The sequence below is a fragment of the Lagenorhynchus albirostris genome, chromosome 2 (genome assembly GCF_949774975.1).
Source record: "Lagenorhynchus albirostris chromosome 2, mLagAlb1.1, whole genome shotgun sequence".
Taxonomy (NCBI): Eukaryota; Metazoa; Chordata; class Mammalia; order Artiodactyla; family Delphinidae; genus Lagenorhynchus; species Lagenorhynchus albirostris.
The window spans coordinates 70247374-70268174 of record NC_083096.1 but is presented as its reverse complement, the minus strand read 5'-3'; the positions used below and the strand labels follow the sequence as shown (position 1 = coordinate 70268174).

Genomic DNA, 20801 nt, shown 5'->3' with positions numbered 1-20801 from the left:
CAGGTGGACTCTCAACCACTGCGCCACCAGGAAGCCCTGGCTTCTTCTTCTTGATGAGGCTGTTTGGAGTGTCTATTAGCCTGGTTCTGCAGAGAAACAGATCTAACAGGAAATAGCTATGAAGGAATTGACTCATGTAGTTATGGAGATTGAAAAATTCCAAGATCTGTAGTCAGCAAGCTGGAGAGGTGATGGTATAGTTCCGGTCTGAGTCCAAAGGCATGAGAACCAGGAGAGCTGATCGTGGACATTCCAGTCCATGTGCAAGTCCTAAGGCAGGAGAAGACTGATGTCCCATTTCAAAGACAGGCAGAGAGAGAGAATGGATTTTCCCTTACTCTGCCTTTTTGTTCTATTCAGGTTTTCAATGGATTTGGTGATGCCCACCTACACTGGAGGGGAAGATTAATCTGCTTTACTCAGTCTACCAATTCAAATGTTTACCTCTTCCCTCACACTCACAGCCTGAATAATGTTTAACCAGATATCTGGGCACCCCATGGTCCAATCAAGTTGACACATAAAATTAACAATCACAGAGTGATATAGAAGGAAAACTTGGCCAGAAAAAATATATTATGAGGTTTCTGAAGTGGAGCCTGAAGAAAAATGCCCTAGCAGTCTAGTTTCTACAGAAAGAGCATTTTCCAACACTCTATTGGGAGACTGTGTCTGCACAGCTGAGAGCCACAACTCTGATGGCTTCCCATGCCACACAGTTATATAGGGTTGGGCTGGTCCAGCCAGGTGTACCCTGAACAGTTTCCCAGGCAAAGGGACAAACAGAGACTGAAATGCAGTACACGCCAAGCCATGTACTCAAGTGAGGGGCTCATCTGCCCAAGGTGCTGTGTGGAATTGGGGAAGCCATGGACCAGGGCTCCTCCCATATATTGAGTGTGAGAAGAGGCTCCTAAGTGGTGTGTCATGGCAGATTACAGGTGTGCAAAATGTGGATCCTTCACATATGGGGTTGCTGGGAAGAGTCATCACCTCTGGTCATACACAGCTTCCAGCCATGAGCAATCTTGACTGTTTACCCCATTGGGCCACAAAAATATTTTCTCCATGTGTTGCGATGTGAAGAAGGGTGGGAAGCACTGTGTCAAAGGACATTCCTTGTCATTCATCAGGAAGGGAGCAATTTCAGAAAGGGCATGTATCCATTTGCTTATCTAGGCATGAGCTATGCCCAGCAACAAAGTGTTTGCTTCTTTGCTTACGTGTTGGGATCTGGTGATTTGCAATCTCCAGGTAAGTTCTGGGCAGAGCAAGTCTAGGTCTGGAGCATCTGCCAGTAGGTATGGTTGTAGCTCAGTTTCCATGGGGAGAATTCCATCTGGGAGCCTAGATCACAATTTCATAGCTTGAAGTCCCAGGAGATTTGCTGTCCTGCGTGTTGGTTTTCCCCATCTGCACAAAAGGGAGGAGGACATGTTGACTGAAAGGTGCTGGTAGGGAATTCCAGTCCCACGAGGAGCCCTCTAGAGTCATGCAAATGTCACAGACCGATGCCTTAGATTTCCCTGGTTCTGGGGTAAACTGGGGTAGTAAGGCCTTGCCCTTTGCTGAGTCCCTCACCTCTGTTCCAGCCACCCAATTTGGAAGCCCTTGGGTAATCAACTTCTTAGCTTAGAAAAAGCAGCAGTAGAGAATGTGGATATCTGCACTGATTTTTATTATAGGCTTGAGGCAGCATCCAGGCTCAAGCTACCCATGTTCCATGTTCCTAGTTCAGCCTTCATTCCTTCTGTACCCCGGTAACTGCACCTTGGCCTATATTTAGTGGTGAGTCACCTCCACTGGTGTCATATGCTCTAGTTACTTAGAATACTGCAGACAACCCTCCCACTGGCTTGCAGAGTCCTAGGTTTTAAATTACACATTATCCAAATTAATAATTGTCATCCAACTTGTCTAGAGGGTTTACTTTGAGATGTCTCAATCCAAGAGTCCCTGATTAATCCCTCAAGTCTAGTCTTTTCCAGTGGTATTTTCTTCTCTGTTTCCTCCCACTCTCCTTCCAATCCTGGTTCAAACATGTGGACACCTTGCTTCCCGCTTCCTGCTTCTCCTTCCTTTTCCCTCCTTCTCCTCTTTCCTCACTCACCTCCTTCTTTTCCTTCTCCCTCCTTTCATCTCCTGATCACTGAGGAAGTCAAGGTCCTTTTATCTTGTTCTCCAGGACACTTGGCTTATCTTTACATTCAAAATGACCTGTGCATTGAGTTCCCTTACGACCTTCCTACTTGGCCAACTCATAGATGCCTCATGGAATCAGCCCTTAATTCTTATTCATGGATTCATTTGCATTCCGTTTTGGTATCCCGATATTTCTTCTCACTCTTCATTTGTTATCATTATTATCCCTTTCCTCCGAGACTTCCGGGTTCAAATTTATTTTTCATGATTAGCTTCCTACCTGTTAGCTCAGCTATTAAACAGAAACACTTCCAAAATATTTGATTCACCCAGATACCCCAGAGCTGTCCTTACTGTAGCAGAAATCAGGACCCTCAGACAGTATCAACTCCTCACCAGATTCCCCAAACTGAAAGTCCTGTTAAAGATCAGGACTTACCTTCTCTCTTTGCATAATTGAGAGAAGGACACTGAGGCACAGGGAATGTGAGTGTCACTAGAGCTCTACAAATGGTTGGGCATGTTGCACACTGTGAGGGTCTGCTGAGGGAGCAAATGGGAACTGGGGTTCAGCCTGTGTTCTACTTGCCCCTGTGTTCTACTGTGCACTTGGTGTGGACCTGTGTCTGCCCAGGGTAGGGGGAAGGTGGGGGACACCTGCTTTCTAATTTCCACACTGTGAGCTAGCAATGGCCTTGGATGTTATAGAGGCTGGAATTTCCACACTGTAGTTCAGAGGCCTAGGGGCTCCTGCATACAAAGTGTGGGATCAGCATCAAGGAGGCCAGCTTGTGGATGGTCATGGACCTGGGGAGTAAGGCTGTGTGCATGTGTGGAATGAGACCAAGGCCCTCAGCAATTAATCCTGAGAAGCATAGAGTCCCAAGGGAACCAGCTGACTCCTGGTTGGATGGACAAGATACAGCAGAAAGGTTGGAATAGACAGGACAACAGGGCTAAAAATCAGAAAGTCTTTACCTTATCAGAGTACTGCACTATGGAATAAATCGCGTTCACTGGCTTCTCCTTGGTGGGGAGCACCTGTAAAACACCCATCTTCCCTCAGTGAGGGAGCCCAGACAAAATCTTATGAGTCCCCCTTCTTACTTCTGCTTCTGCCCATCAGCCCTCCCTGGTTGCACTTTCACTAGGTGGCCTCCTCTCCAGCTTCAACTTTGGTTCCATCCAGCTTTGGAGAGGATCAGGTTCAGGTGGGGGTGAGCATGGGACAGTTGGCAGCCATTGGGCAAAATCTTCAGGAGCCAAGAGGAGGGGTCAGACTGAGTCTTGCTTAGTCAGAATTTTAGCTTTCCATGGGCTCTATGGACCCAGCTGACCTATCAGTCCAAGTACAAGGCTGGATTGACCGGGCAGACCTCAGTTTCCCTTTCACTCCTTGGAGACTTTAGGAGAGCAGGCTGGTGGGGGCACAGAGAAAGGCAATACCATGTAGAAGCCTGGTTCAGGGTGGAGGTGAGGGAGAGACAGGCAGGTAAAAGGCAGGCGAGAGGGGAGGCTGTGGAACAGAGTGAAGCAGCCTGAGGAAAGCAAGCTGTTGCTACAGCCAGACCAAGAAGTCAAGTTCAAGGGGACCTCTCTCAGTTCTGTGTCCTTGAACCCCGCTTAGCAACTTGTTCACCTGTCAGTGGCCACATAACAGCTCTCACCTCACATCAGGGACTCCCCTGTTGTGGGTCCCCTATAGAAGGTGCTTTGCTCTTAGTCATGACTCTCATCTAATCTGGAGTGAGGCTCTCATGTGGAAGCATGAGGCTTCAACCCCGGGAGGCTGTCATGGGGTGACACTTGACCACATTCTTGTCCTCATAGAAAGACTCATGGCATCATTTCCCTGACCTGGTATTTCCTGGTTGGACCCCATCAGGCTCTTGGCTGTGCCTGCTGCCCATGACTCCCTGTCCTGGGGGCCTGTGGTGGAGACCCACGAGTAGCACCACCTCACCTTGGACTGGGGGATTTCATCATAGATCCTGAGCTCTGCTGTCTGGGTGTCTCTTGGAACTGTGACGTATGTGTATATTGTTTTCTTTGAGGCAGCATCTGGGTCACAAACAAACATAGAACCACAGTATGTGAAATGTGGATGAAGTTTTCGAGGTGATCTATTCTAATGTTCTCTTTTTCAGATGAAGAAATAAAACCCCAAGAAGTTAAATGACTCCCATCCTCTTGAGATGGATGCTTGGATCCTGACTGTCTTTTCCTTTTCTAGGAATGGCATGTGATATGGGAGACACCTGGCTCAGGTTTCACCCAGAGCTCAGTGGGAATTCTTTTCTGCTCCAAAGCCCACATTAGGGTAAAGAGATTCTCCCCAATCCCTGTGGGGGCACTGAAGGTAGCTTTTCCACCCAGGGTCTTAGTGTCTCTGGCACTTAGCATCCACTGCCTTGCATGGCTAGTTTTCTTTTCATGTGAGGGTCTTAATTTTTTGACTAGAATGATTCTCTCTAGTTATACACTGTGTTGGCCTCTTCTGGTGCACACCTTTCCTTTACCACCTCAATGTTAGACCTGTAGTAGATGCTCCACAAATATTTGTTGCTTGACTGAGTCACAGAGTCAAAGATTTGTTAAGCTCTCTCCACATGCCAAGCTATGTATGAGGTCACGGAGCAGCAGACAAGAGAGATAAGTCCCTACTTTTAAGAATTCATGGGAATTCCTCCCAGTGTACTGCTTTTCTTTGCTCCTAACATGGAACATTTGAGGGTCAAGTTGAAAAGAGATAGCCAGAATTTGGGGCCTTCATATTCCAGGGCACCAACATATCTGCAGACAACAAGCCTGAGCTGAGTGATATTACAGCAGGTTGTGTGATTTCTCCCCATCATGAGGCCATTTGAGTTACAGTTCATGTCACAAACTCTCTGCCCCCAGAATGCCTCCTTCTGTGCCAAGCCCAGGTTGGTCAATTGTAAGTATAGTATCTAACACTGACTGAGTACTTACGAGGTACCAGACACTGGGCCAAGTATTTTATATGTGTAATTCATTAAATCCGTTTAATAAGTATATGCAGCAATCCTATTTTTATGCATATTTTACAACTGAGAAAACTGAGACAGTGATAAAATAACTGGTAGTTGATAAATGGTCAAGCTGGCACCTTCATCCCAGACTGCCTGCAAAGTACAAGCTTAGGCTTAATCACTGTGCTGTGAATGCATCTCTTCCATCATACAGGGAAACTCGTGGCTGAGAACTTACCAGGGTTCTTACTGAAGATCTTCAAGTATGAATCTGAGGAATCAGACACAAAGGAGAGTCAGGAACATGGAATCAGATGTAGAGCCTCGCTACATACAGGCTTGTTATTACGATCGGTGGGAAAGCAAGATTTTGGGTGGACACGGAGTTAGGAGGAATAGGAGGGTATAATGATCCACTAGGGCCCCAGATCAGGTTTTCTGAATTGAGAATGGTTACAATTACAGAATGATCCAGAGGGACCCAAAGGGATCTAGTGACAACCATGGAATATAAAATTAGTATATGTCCCTCAATGACATTTCAAAGGTCACAGTTTTGATGGAATTGGAAGTGACTTTGGAGACCTAGTCCAAACCTCATTTCACATGTGAGAACACTGAGTCAGAGAGGTAAAGATATGTATCCCATGAAGCACTGCTTGTTAGTGGCAGTGCTAAACTCAAACCCAAGTTCTGGGCCCACCACATCTTGGTGATCCTAGTAACATATTTTGAAGACCATTCAGGGTAATGTTATATAGTCCTCGGGACCATCTTTCTGGGAAATAGTAAGGTGAGGGGCTGGGGATTTTAGGAAGGCTAATTCCCTGGAACAAAGGACATTTCCACCCCACCTTAGATAAATGACTTCAGTCCCAGGAAGAAGGAAGAAGGCAGGTGCATTTCCACATTTTAACTTCCGAGAAAACCTTACCTTGTCCTCTTTTGTGCAAAAGGAACAAAATCACTGAAGGTAGAATGATTAGAAGCAGAGAGAGCACAGCCAGCCCACTCAGCAGCCCAGTGCGGTGAGTATGGAGGCCCATTGCAATGTCTGGAAATAGAAGATGTGGTGAGACTTGACTCTCAGGAAATAGGTCTTAGAGGCTGGGAAAGCTTGTCCACATTCAAGGGCACTCCCCTGAAGGACACTCAATATGGATAGAGGGGAGTGCCAAAGCTCCGAGGGAAACTCTACTTCCTGCTTTTAAAGGTCAAGATCAGAAACGGAATTGGGGAGCTGAGCGGGGGCTGCCTCAGAACACCCTGAAATGCCCGGCATCACCCAGAAGGCTTTGGATTCTTTTCCAGGGCTTCTTGGGAAGAGAATTCCCCTGAGTCCAGCCCTGGCATAAGGGAGGCACCTTTCCCTGGAGAACTAGGGCTGATTCAGGCTTTGCAGCAGGTTAGAGTGATTTCTGAGACTCCAGGAGAGATGGACAGAGATGGTTACCTGCACAGAGCTGCTGGGCAGAGATGGAGTCAGAATTGTTGCTGACAGGGTTCCATGCTGTACACGTGTAAGTCAGCTCTTTGTTGTCAGGGGTCTGGAAGACTCGAAGAACATTGCCTTCTTCCCCCAGTGGACTCCAACTGTATGTCACATTCTTTTCTTCTTTCTCGACAGAGCATGTCAGTGTGACATTGCAGGTGCTATTCACAGATGTCATTAAACTCTGAGTAATTTTTGGCTTTCCAAGCCGACCTATGAGGAGAAAACACATGAGCCAGTGGTAAGCTGGAGCTGGCCTATACCAGCTTGTGCAAGCCAACCATTAAATTTTCAGAAATTTTCATGATGGATGTTAAAAACTTACAATGAAATAAATTATATTAGAAACAATCTAATAACTCTTCAAAACTCATCACTTACTGATTTTTTTGGACAATTTACTATAATCTATGCTCTAGAGGTTATTTACATCTATTGTATCTATCCCTTGTAGTGATGTATCAATACAAAGCCTTCCCAACTCTGAAGGTCTTAAAATCAGCCAAAGTGGGAGTATTTACACCAAAGAAATTGGCAAATGCTGCAAACTAGGGCTTGACTTATTGTTTTCTTGATTGTCACACTAGACTTAAGAAAGCAATGGAGGAGAGGGTACTGAAGCAGATTAAAATAACAATGCATCCTGTCTGTAGCCATTATATTGTGAATAGCACACAAAAAATTGGAAATGTTCTTCCAGCATTTGAAAACCACTATCCAGTTCAGCAAAGAAGTTGCTCACGTCATTGATGAACAAGTGAAGTTCCAATATATGTCTTTGTTCAATCACTTTTTTCTTATTACTGAACTTAAATGAAAATAGCGACCAATATATGTTGGTTGTGTTTATCCACTCCTCATGTTTGTTCCTTCATCAGTTGCAACCATATGTTGGCTAGGGATATAAATGCTCAACAAAGCATTTGAAAGGGGGGAGATCTTCAAGATGGAGGAGGAGTAAGACGTGGAGAACACCTTCTTCCCCACAAATACATCAGAAATACATCTACATGTGGAACAACTCCTACAGAACACCTAGCTATTGAACGTTGGCAGAAGACCTCAGACTTCTCAAAAGATATATGTATTTTTTTTCCTTTTCCTCTTTTTGCGAGTGTGTATGTGTATGATTCTTGGTGTGATCTTGTCTGTATAGCTTTGACCTAGGGTTCTGTCTGTCCGGTTTCTTTCTTTTCTTTTTTTTTTTTTTAGTATAGATTTTAGTGCTTGTTATCATTGGTGGATTTGTTTTTTGGTTTGGTTGCTCTCTTCTTTCATTCTTTTTTTTTCTTTTTTTATTACTTTTTAAATTTTTTCTAATGTTAATAATTATTTTTTATATTAATAACTTTATTTTATTTTTTCGTTCTTCCTTTTTTTCTCCCTTTTCTTCTGAGCCATGAGGCTGACAGGGTCTTGGTGCTCCAGCTGAGTGTCACGTCTGTGCCTCTGAGGTGGGAGAGCTGAGTTCAGGACATGGGTCCACCAGAGACCTCTCAGCTCCATGTAGTATCAAACAGCAAAGTCTCTCCCAGAGATCTCCATCTCAATGCTAAGACCCACTCCATTCAATGATGAGAAAGCTACAGTGCTGGACACCCTATGCCAAACAACTACCGAGACAGGAACACAACCCCACCCAGTAGCAGAGAGGCTGCCTAAAATCATAATAAGGTCACAGGCACTGCAAAACACACCACCAGATGCGGTCATGCCCACCAGAAAGACAAGATCCAGCCTCATCCACCAGAACACAGGCACTAGTCCCTTCCACTAGGAAACCTACACAACCCACTGAACCAAACTTAGCCACTGGGGACAGACACCAAAAACAATGGGAGCTACGAACCTGCAGCCTGTGAAAAAGAGACCCCAAACACAGTAAGTGAAGCAAAATGAGAAGACAGAAAAACACACAGCAGATGAAAGAGCAAGGTAAAAACCCACCAGACCAAACAAATGAAGAGGAAATAGGCAGTCTACCTGAAAAAAAATTCAAAATAATGATAGTAAAGATGATCCAAAATCCTGGAAAAAGAATGGAGAAAATACAAGAAACATTTAACAAGGACCTAGAAGAACTAAACAGCAAACAAACAATGTTGAACAACACTATAAATGAAATTAAAAATTCTCTAGAAGGAATCAATAGCAGAATAACTGAGGCAGAAGAATGGATAAGTGACCAGGAAGGTAAAATAGTGGAAATAACTACTTCAGAGCAGAATAAAGAAAAAAGAAAGAAAAGAATTGAGTACAGACTCAGAGACCTCTGGGACAACATTAAAGGCACCAACATGCAAATTATAGGGGTCCCAGAATAAGAAGAGAAAAAGAAAGGGACTGAGAAAATATTTGAAGAGATTATAGTTGAAAAGTTTCCTAATACAGGAAAGGAAATAATCAATCAAGTCCAGGAAGCACAGAGAGTCCCATACAGGATAAATCCAAGGAGAAACATGCCAAGACACATATTAATCAAACTATCAAAAATTAAATACAAAGAAAAAAATATTACAAGCAGCAAGGGAAAAACAACAAATAACATACAAGGGAATCTCCACAAGGTTAACAGCTGATCTTTCAGCAGAAACTCTGCAAGCCAGAAGGGACTGGCAGGACATATTTAAAGTAATGAAAGGGAAAGACCTACAACCAAGATTACTCTACCCAGCAAGGATCTCATTCAGATTCAACAGGGAAATTTAAAGCTTTACAGACAGGCAAAAGCTAAGAGAGTTCAGCACCACCAAGCCAGCTTTACAACAAATGCTAAAAGAACTTCATTAAGCAGGAAACGCAAGAGAAGGAAAAGATGTACAATAACAAACCCAAAAACAATTAAGAAACTGGTAACAGGAACATACATATGGATAATTACCTTAAATGTAAATGGATTCAATGCTCCAACCAAAAGTCATAGACTGGCTGAATGCACACAAAAACAAGATCCTTATATATGCTGTCTACAAGAGACCCACTTCAGACCTAGGGATACATATGCATTGAAAGTGAGGGGATGGAAAGATATTCCATGAAAATAGATATCAAAAGAAAGCTGGAGTAACAATTCTCATGTCAGACAAAATAGACTTTAAAATAAAGAATATTACAAGAGACAAAGAAGGACACTACATAATGATCAAGGGATCAATCCAAGAAGAAGATATAACAATTGTAAATAATTATGCACCCAACATAGGTGCACCTCAATATGTAAGGCAACTGCTAACAGCCATAAAAGGGGAAATCAACAGTAACACAATCATAGTAGAGGACTTTAACACCCCACTTTCACCAATGGACTGATCATATAAAATGTAAATAAATAAGGAAACACAAGCTTTAAATGATACATTAAAGAAGATGAACTTAATTGATATTTATAGGACATGCCTTCCCAAAACAGCAGATTTCACTTTCTTCTCATGTGCTCAGGGAACATCCTCCAAGATATATCACATCTTGGGTCACAAATCAAGCCTTGGTAAATTCAAGAAAATTGAAATCATATCAAGTGTGTTTTCCGACCACAACACTATAAGACTAGATATCAATTAAAAGAAACAATCTGTAAAAAATACAAACACATGGAGGCTAAACAATGCACTACTTAATAACCAAGAGATCATTGAAAAAATCAAAGAGGAAATCAAAAAATACCTAGAAACAAATGACAATGAAAACACGATAACCCAAAACTTATGGGATGCAGCAAAAGCAGTGTTATGAGGGAAGTTTATAGCAATACAATCCTACCTTAAGAAACAAGAAACATCTCAAATAAACAACCTAACCTTACATCTACAGCAATTAGAGAAAGAAGAACAAAAGAACTCCAAAGTTAGCAGAAGGAAAGAAATCATTAAGATCAGATCAGAAATAAATGATAAAGAAATGAAGGAAACAATAGCAAAGATCAGTAAAACTAAAAGCTGGTCCTTTGAGAAGGTAAACAAAATTGATAAACCATTAGCCAGACTCATTCAGGAAAAAAAGGGGGAAGACTCAAATCAATAGAATTAGAAATGAAAAAGAAGTAATAACTGACACTGAAGAAATACAAAGGATCATGAGAGATTACTACAAGCAATTATATGCCAATAAAATGGACAACCAGGAAGAAAGGGACAAATTCTTAGAAAAGCACAACCATCTGAGACTGATCCAGGAAGAAATAGAAAGTATAAACAAATGAATCACAAGCACTGAAATTAAGACTGTGATTAAAAATCTTGCAACAAACAAAAGCCCAGGACCAGATGGCTTCACAGGAAAATTCTATCAAACATTTAGAGAAGAGCTAATGCCTACCCTCCTCAAACTCTTCCAAAATATAGCAGAAGGAGGAACACTGATGAACTCATTCTACAAGGCCACCATCACCCTGATACCAAAACCAAAGATGTCACAAAGAAATAAAAGTACAGGCCAATATCACTGATGAACACAGTTGCAAAAATCCTCAACAAAATACTAGCAAACAGAATTCAACAGCACATTAAAATGATCATACACCATGATCAAGCGGGGTTTATCCCAGGAATGCAAGGATTCTTCAATATATGCAAATCAATCAATGTGATAAATCATATTAACAAATAGAAGGAGAAAAACCATATGATCATTTCAATAGATGCAGAAAAAGCTTTTGACAAAATTCAACACCCATTTATGATAAAAGCCCGCCAGAAAGTAAGCATGGAGGGAACTTACCTCAACATAATAAAGGTCATATATGACAAACCCACAGCCAACATAGTTCTCAATGGTGAAAAACTGAAACCATTTCCTCTAAGAGTGGGAAGAAGACAAGATTGTCCACTCTCACCACTATTATTCAACATAGTTTTGGAAGTTTTAGCCACAGCAATCAGAGAAGAAAAAGAAATAAAAGGAATCCAAATCAGAAAAGAAGAATAAAGCTGTCACTGTTTGCAGATGACATGATATTATACATAGAGAATCCTAGAGATACCACCAGAAAACTACTAGAGCTATCAATGAATTTGGTAAAGTAGCAGGATACAAAATTAATGCACAGAAATCTCTTGCATTCCTATACACTAAAGATGAAAAATCTGAAAGAGAAATTAAGGAAACACTCACATTTACCATTGTAAAAATAAGAATAAAATACCTAGGAATATACCTACCTAAAGAGACAAAAGATCTGTATGCAGAAATGTATAAGACAGTGATGAAAGAAATTAAAGATGATTCAAACAGATGGAGAGGGCTTCCCTGGTGGCACAGTATTTGAGAGTCTGCCTGCCAATGCAGGGGACACGGGTTCATGCCCTGGTCCGGAGAGATCCCACATACCGTGGAGCGGCTGGCCTGTGAGCCATGGCCGCTGAGCCTGCGCGTCCAGAGCCTGTGCTCCGCAATGGGAGAGGCCATAACAGTGAGAAGCCTGCGTACTGCAAAAAAAACAAACAAAAAAAACAAACAAAAAAGCAAACAGATGGAGAGATATACAATGTTCTTGGATTGGAGGAATCAACATTGTGAAAATGACTCTACTACCCAAAGTAATATACAGATTCAATGCAATCCCTATCAAATTACAAATGGCATTTTTCACAGAACTAGAAAAAGATTTTCAAAATTTGTACTGAAACACAAAAGACCTGAATAGCCAAAGCAATCTTCAGAAAAGAAAAACGGAACTGGAGGAATCAGGCTCCCAGACTTCAGACTACACTAAAAGCTACAGTAATTAAGACAGTATGGTACTTGCACAGAAACAGAAATATAGATCAATGGAACAGGATAGTAAGCCCAGACATAAACCCACGCACATATGGTCACCTTAACTTTGATAAAGGAGGCAAGAATATACAATAGAGAAAAGACAGCCTCTTCAATAAGTGATGCTGGGAAAACTGGACAACTACATGTAAAAGAATGAAATTAGAGCACTCCCTAACACCATATACAAAAATAAACTCAAAATGGATTAAAGATCTAAATGTAAGGACAGACATTATAAAACTTTAGAGGAAAGCATAGGCAGAACAATCTATGACATAAATCACAGCAAGGTCCTTTTGACCCACCTCCTAGAGAAATGGAAATAAAAACAAAAATAAACAAATGGGACCTAATGAAACTTCAAAGCTTTTGCACAGCAAAGGAAACCATAAACAAGAGGAAATGACAACCCACAGAATGGGAGAAAATATTTGCAAATGAAGCAACTGACAAAGGATTAACCTCCAAAATTTATAAGCAGCTCATGCAACTCATATCAAAATAACAAACAACCCAATCCAAAAATGGGCAGAAGACCTAAATAGACATTTCTCCAAAGAAGATACACAGATTGCCAACAAACACGTGAAAGAATGCTCAACATCACTAATCATTAGAGAAATGCAAATCAAAACTACAATGAGGTATCACCTCACTCCAGGCAGAATGGCCATCATCAAAAAAATCTACAAACAATAAATGCTAGAGAGTGTGTGGAGAAAAGGAACCCTCTTGCATTGTTGGTGGGAATTTAAATTGATACAGCCATTATGGAGAATAGTATGGAGGTTCCTCAGAAAACTAAAAATAGGACTACCATACAACCCAGCAATCCCACTACTGAGCATATTCCCTGAGAAAACCATAATTCAAAAAGTGTCATGTACCACAATGTTCATTGCAGCTCTATTTGCAATAACCAGGACATGGAAGCAACCTAAGTGTCCATCGACAGATGAATGGATAAAGAAGATGTGGCACATATATACAATGGAATATTACTCAGCCATAAAAAGAAACGAAATTGAGTTATTTGTAGTGAAGTGGATGGACCTAGAGTCTGTCATACAGAGCGAAGTAAGTCAGAAAGAGAAAGACAAATACCGTATGCTAACACATATATACGGAATCTAAGTAAAAATAATGTCATGAAGAACCTAGGGGTAAGACGGGAATAAAGACACAGACCTACTAGAGAATGGACTTGAGGATATGGGCAGGGGGAAGGGTAAGCTGTGACAAAGTGAGAGAGTGGCATGGACATATATACACAACCAAACATAAAATAGATAGCTAGTGGGGAGCAGCCGCATAGCACAGGGAGATCAGCTCGGTGCTTTGTGACCACCTAGAGGGGTGGGATAGGGAGGGTGGGAGAAAGCCGCAAGATGGAGGAGATATGGGGATGTATGTATATGTATAGCTGATTCACTTTGTTATAAAGCAGAAATTAACACACCATTGTGAAGCAATTATACTCCAATAAAGATGTTTAAATAATAAAAAAATAAAAGTTCATTTAAAAAATGTTTTTACTAAAGCAAAGAAAAAGTAAATGATAAAAGTTGTAGGTAGTAAAGGGTTACCAAAAACCCAATTATTATATAAGTTGAGACAATATCTAGATCTGGAGCTGGCAGAAGGAAAGGAAAAACCTTTTACCAGGAAATAAGAAAAGGACTACATTCAGAGCTGATAAGTTTAGTTCATTCTTGTCAAAACTGCTGCAATGTGGTTTGCTCCTCCCACTATTGCCATGTGAGAGAGGAAATAGAGGAAGGAACTGACACATAACTTTCTAATTAATGTGAAGTCTGTAAAGGCAATAAATTCAGCACTGTAAATATAGGAACCATTTGTCTGTACATGTGAGGGAGTAGAACATGGGAACTAAGAGCTGTAAAGTCTTTGATTCCAACCTAACCAGATACTCTGGTCCTAAGAGTCTCTTAGAGGGAAACATTCCAAATCAGAATTAGTGATAACTTGCCAAAGAGCTTCTAAACAAGTTTGGAGTAAAGACCTTGATTAGCTATAACAGTGATAGATACAGATATGTATAGTGAAAAAGGAACCAAATGGTGTGTGTGTGTTTCCGTAGAAATTTGATTTACAACAGTGTTTAAGTCTCTGCTTATTGTTCACTTATTTTTAAAAAGACTTATTTTTGTGGGTGTCAAGGTGGGGGATAGTGGTTAAGAATAGGATTCCATCTCATTTTTCTCTGCAGGAACAGAGATGTTACCTACACAAAGCTGATGGGCAGAGAAGGTCAGGGTTGTGGCTGACAGGCCTTCATGCTCCCAAGTAAAAGTGTGGAGAAGCCATTGGAGACTAGGTTCAGAATCCAGGCTCCACTGTTCTCTAACTATGGAATGGTGGAGAAGGTATCCAGCTGCACTGAGCTTTGGTTTCCTCAATTATAACACGGGGACAACAATTTTCTCTAGCTAGGGTGGTTGTGAGGATTAGATGAGCTATTATATATAAAGACCACTCTACTATCCATCTATCATCTATCTATTTATCTATCTATCTATCCAGCATCAATCTATCTATGCTTATATGTACTTTAATTTTCTACTGAAGAAACAAAATAAACTGGCAATAGTGACTGCCTCTGAAAAGGAAGAGTTGCATTTCATTGTATTATCTTTTGCTCTGTTTGTGCATATATTGCCTAAATATGTATAATCTTTATGTATTTTAAAAAATTAGGTGGTAGAATGCCATACAAATAGATAGTGTTCATTAAATGTCAGTTTCTTTCTCTTTATCTTCTCAGCTAACTACCCAGAAAGTGCAGATTTTGTTGTATGGACTTTCTCTAAGATTTTACAGTAGTCTGCCCTAATTGCAGATGGTTTAACACCCCCTAAAGACTGAGTGGGTAAAACTAAACATATAACGGGATGAAAACAAACATCATAAAATTGAACGCCCTCTATATTTTCTCAGCCAAAGTTCTTGAATGAGTCATATTTTCTGAAGTGTCCACACTTGGGTATGGTTCTTTGACTCTGTCGCTCATGCCCAGTTCAGAGCCTTCTTCATCTAGGAAGTTCTTCCTAACTAGAATCTAAAAAGGGGACAAGGGTTAAAAAATTAATAACAACAGCTAGTTATTGAGCATCTACTTTAAGGCTTGCACTGTACTAGGAGCTCAACTAACACTATCTCAATTAATCCCACCTATTACAATCTACATTCTATAGATAAGGAAATTTAGGCCCAGACAAGGTAAACAACTTTGCCAGGGTCACACAGTTGGCAAGGGTTCTAATTCTGACATTAATGCTCTTTACAGTATGCGTCCTATCCAGATGCAACCTGATTGAATTATGCTATATTAATTGAGCACTTACAATTGTCAGGCACTGTATTAGGACCTGGGACTATTATGATTAATTCACTTTTCCATTCAACAAATACTTCTGCAGCACCCACTATGTGCCTGGCAAGGTAGGAGCTGGGAACATGAAGTGTATCATATACCAGTCTCTGCCTTTATGGAGCTTGAACTTTAGTGGATTAACTGTATACCTGAATTTTATCTATTAGTCGCATTTCTGTGTTTTTCTGCTGTGGGGCAGATGGACAGTAAAATCCTTGAGACATGGCTCAAATATTCTCTATGCTATAAATTAGTGCTGAAATAAAATGTTAATCACTTATGTAATTTAAATTTTTCTAATAGCCACATTAAAAGTAGTGAAAATAAACAGGTGATGTAATAATGTATTTTATTTAACTCAATATATCCAAAATGTTATCTTAACCTGGAACCAATATAAAATTGATTAATGAGATATTTTATGGGTTTCTTTATTGATGCTAAATCTAGTGTGTATTTTACACTTAGAGCACATTTCAATTTGTACTCACCACATTTCAAATACTTAATAGCTACATGTAGCTACTGACTACCATGTTGGACAGAGCAGGTCTAGATTAGCACTTCTCAAACTTCAGCACACATAGGAATAGTTCAGAGAGAATGTTAAAACACAGATTCCTGGGCTTCACCACCAATGGTAAGGATTGTGGCCTGAGAATTTGCATTTCCAATAAGTTCCCAGGTGATGCTGATGCTGCCAGCACACAGACCACACTTTGAGTAGCATTGCGTAACACACCACACACGTCTCCTAGTGAACTGTGTAATTTTAGTGACGATAACAGTACTAATATTTTACCTTTTAAAGGCATTTTGCATTAGCTACTGGAGAAATTAAAATTAAAAACCAAAATGAAATATATTACTCACTCATCAGAATGACCAAAATAACAGTGACAACACTAAATGCTGTGAGGATGTGGAGATACTGATCATTCGTACATTTTTGGTGGGAATGCAAAATAATTTGGCAATCCTTTTAACACTAAAAATGACTCAAAAGTTCTGGAGAGAGCTATGAAGCCATGAAAAGATACAAAGATAACTTAAATGCATATTACTAAGTGGACGAAGCCAACCTGAAAGGGTTACATACTGTGTGATTCCAACTACATGACATTCTGAAAAAGACAAAACCATGGAGACAGTAAGATCGGTGGTTGCCAGGGCTTGGGGGGAGGGATGAATAACAGAACACAGAGGGATTTTAGGGCAGTGAAACTATTCTGAATGATACTGTCATGGTGGATAAATGTCATTATATATTTGTCATTACCCATAGAATGTGTAACACCAAGAGTGAACCCTAATGTAAACTGTGGACTTTGGTTGCTAACGATGTATCAATGTACATTATTAATTGTAATAAATATATCACTCTGGTGGGGGATGTAGATAATGTAGGAGGCTATGTATGTCGTAGGAGGCAGGGTGCATATGGGAACTCCGTACTTTTTACTAAACTTTTGTATGAACCTTGAACTGCTCTAAAAAATAGAATCTATCTAAAAGGGGAAAAAAATTTCTGGAGTTGAAAAGTGGTGATGATTGCACAACAATGTAAACGTACTTAATGCCACTGAATGTTACACTTAAAAATGATTAACATGTTAAATGTTATGTATATTTTATCACAATAAACCATTTAAAGAAAGACAAATGGACTTACCATATGATTTCATTCTTGGACATTTATCTTAAAGAAACAAAAACTTACTTCATGCAGAAACTTGTACACAAATATTCATAGCAGTTTTATTTGTAATAACCCCCAAACTAGAAACAACTAATATATCCCTCAATAGGTGAATAGTTAAACAAAGTAGTACATCTGTACCATGAAATACTATCCAACAATAAAAATATATAACCTATTGATACTTGCAACAATTAGGATGGCTCAAAGAAATTATGCTGAATGAAAAAAGCCAATCTCCAAAGCTTGCATACTGCATGATTCTATCTATGTAACATTTGTGAAGTAACATAATTTTAGATATGAAGAATGGGTTAATGTCTTCCAGGAGTTTGGGAGGGGAAAGGGTGTGGCAATGAGTGACTATAAAGGGATGAAGGAATCTTGTGACATCGGTACAGTTAAGTATCTTGATTATGGTAGTGTTTACATAAGGCTATTTATGTGAATAAATTGTACAGAGCTACACACATACACATAAATAAGTGCCTATATAACTGGTGAAATCTATTCAATAAATAAGCTCTACAGATTGTACCAATGTCGATTTCCTGGTTTTGATAATGTACTCTAGTTATGTAAAATGTTACCATTGGGAGAGGTGGGGGTGAAATGCACACAGGCCCTCCCTATACATTTCTTTACACCTTTCTATGCAACTATAATTATTTCAAAATAAAAAGGTTTTTAAAAAGTACTTTGCATACACTGTCTTACTTGATCTTCACAATAAATATGGGAAATAAATAGTATGATTATTTACATTTTATAGAAAAGAGAAACAAGGTCCACAGGAAGAGTACATAGCTAAAAGCAAACAAAGCCACATCCTCTTAAGTACTGATATATTTATGTAAGTACTTATAAGTATAAAAAGATTTAGAGAACCCAGCTGTCAGAAATAAAAGTGTTCTTTAGACAGCAAATTGCAAAGTAAAAATAAAAAAACAAGCCCTCTGTCTTCCCACAACTTACGATAGACTTGAAGATTGTAGCACCTGGTGGTGGTGATTATTTCAGAGGTCTTTACATTTATGTCGGCTTTGTAGATCCCTGAGTCTTCCAACCTCAGATTTCTGAGCTCCAGGTTATAGTTTTGACCTGAGACATTTATTCGTTTATGGTAATTTTGGTGGGTTATGGAAATTGTGGGTGCTGCTCCTGAGTTTCCTGGTGTTACAAAGGCGACAGATGTTTTGGAATTCCAAGAAATGCTGATAACTTTCTCTGATTGTTGGATATTTAAGGGGAAAGTAACTAACTCCCCCAGAATCCCATTCACCATGAAGATGTCTGTGTCACTTCCAGCTGCTTCCAGACCTGAGGACATAAATAGAAAATCATAACCATTTGACTGTTGCACCTTTTAGAATTCCCTGTTTCCCCAGGCTTGAATCTCCCCAAGGAGCAGCTCATCCAGTTTCTTGATGATATCTTCTTTTTTGCGGGGGCATTCTGCTTTAAATATATTTAATATGATGGCTAAATATTCTAAAGGATTCTCTTTCAAAAACTAAGTTTCCCAGTGAATTTTAAGCGATCCATTTCATTAAAATGTATTTATCGGGCTTCCCTGGTGGCGCAGTGGTTGAAAGTCCGCCTGCCGATGCAGGGGACGCGGGTTCATGCCCCGGTGTGGGAAGATCCCACATGCCGCAGAGCAGCTAGGCCCGTGAGCCATGGCCGCTCGGCCTGCGCGTCCGGAGCCTGTGCTCCGCAACGGGAGAGGCCACAACAGTGAGAGGCCCGCGTACCGCAAAAAAAAAAAAAAAAAAAAAAAAAAAAAAATGTATTTATCTAGACATATAGACTCTGAGAGCTAGATGGAATTTGAGAGATGAAGGTCATAAATTTCCATGAGGTCTGAGATATTAAATGTTCTTTCTTTCCCAAGTCATATTGCCAAGTGGTCAAAGAGCTGGGACAAGAGCCTACGATGGCTACTGTGGTCTTTGCAAATAAAGAGCTACACGTATGCCTCTATTCCTAGAAGATATAGGCAGAGAGTGCTTTAGAGGCTCTGGAGTAAATATTCCCCAAGCTGGTGATTTTGGGGGGGCTTTTTTGTTCATTGCTATATCCCCAGTCTTTAGACAAGTACTTGACACATAGTGGGCGCTTAGTAAATATTTGTGGAATGAGTTAATAAATGGAATTAAGTTATGTGTTGCCTAGGATCTTTTGGAGCAACTTCTGAAGTAAGCAAATTTTGTTTATTCATTTATACTTTTATGAATGAATGAATGTATTTATTCAAGGTCAGCTTTGTTCCAGATACTATGGCAGGTATTTATTAATTTAATTATAATACAAAAGTTTGTTGAGCATCTACTCCTTAAAGCATGATGTAAGGAGATGGGGGTACAATGGTGAGTAAAAATAGACGTAGTTCCTGCTCTCTGGAACTTAACAGTTAAATGAAGAGAACTGGTTTGATTGGATAAGTGCAAATGGTATTAGGTGTTATGGTACTTTGAGAGAGAATAAGAAGGGGACTTGATTTGTTCTGGGAATCCAGCAATACTTTCGGGTAAAAGCTGAAGGATGAATGCTTTTAAAATCTAACACGGAAAAAAATGAAATGTTTATTTTTTTCTCTTCTCCTCTATTACCTTATGAAGATAAATTGATTTAATACATAGTTTGTAAAATGAAAGGCAATATAATTATAGGGTGTTTTTTCTCGTTTTCCTTCTATTCTTTCATCACTTTGTTATTCTCACTGAGCTATATAGTGTGAAATAGTGTATTAAGCCAGCATGTATGATGTTCAAACTGCTTAATAACCAATAAATACAGGCCCTGACCAATCAAGTAGGGCTTCAGCCATAAAGAGTAACAGGGCTATTCTGATGAGTACTGGTTGCATGCAAGCCACGAAGAACAGAACAAAAGTTTCCCATGTAAGTGAGTTCAGGCTGACACTAAATTTTATCCAGGCTTGGCATAAAGAGGGCAAGAATAGGGCTTCCCTGGTGGCACAGTGGTTAGGAATCTGCCTGCCAATGCAGGGGACACAGGTCCGAGCCCTGGTCTGGGAAGATCCCACATGCCATGGAGCAACTAAGCCCGTGTGTCACAACTACTGAGCCCATGTGCCACAACTACAGAAGCCCGCATTCCTAGAGCCCGTGCTCCACAACAAAGAGAAGCCACCACAATGAGAAGCCTGTGCACCACAACGAAGTATAGCCCCCGCTCGCCACAACTAGAGAAAGCGCATGAGCAGCAATGAAGACCCAACACAGCCAAAAATAAAAATAAATTAATTAAAAACAGAAAAGAGGTCAAGAATAAAGGTCATTGAGAATACAAGTCATTTTG

General features: G+C 40.3%; 1 protein-coding gene across 1 annotated transcript in view; it reads right to left on the bottom strand.

The window, feature by feature from the left end:
• Window positions 1-702: 702 nt before the first annotated feature.
• CD84 (CD84 molecule) overlaps window positions 703-20801 on the bottom strand; it is a 33117-nt gene continuing 13018 nt past the window's right edge. The window contains exons 2-8 of the mRNA XM_060142254.1: window positions 18453-18797; window positions 6589-6840; window positions 6070-6189; window positions 5374-5406; window positions 4106-4203; window positions 3121-3183; window positions 703-1413 (exon numbers count right to left, since the gene is read on the bottom strand). Coding sequence (XP_059998237.1) covers window positions 1348-1413; window positions 3121-3183; window positions 4106-4203; window positions 5374-5406; window positions 6070-6189; window positions 6589-6840; window positions 18453-18797 — 977 coding nt within the window. The 3' untranslated portion in view covers window positions 703-1347. The remainder of the gene's footprint in view (window positions 1414-3120; window positions 3184-4105; window positions 4204-5373; window positions 5407-6069; window positions 6190-6588; window positions 6841-18452; window positions 18798-20801) is intronic.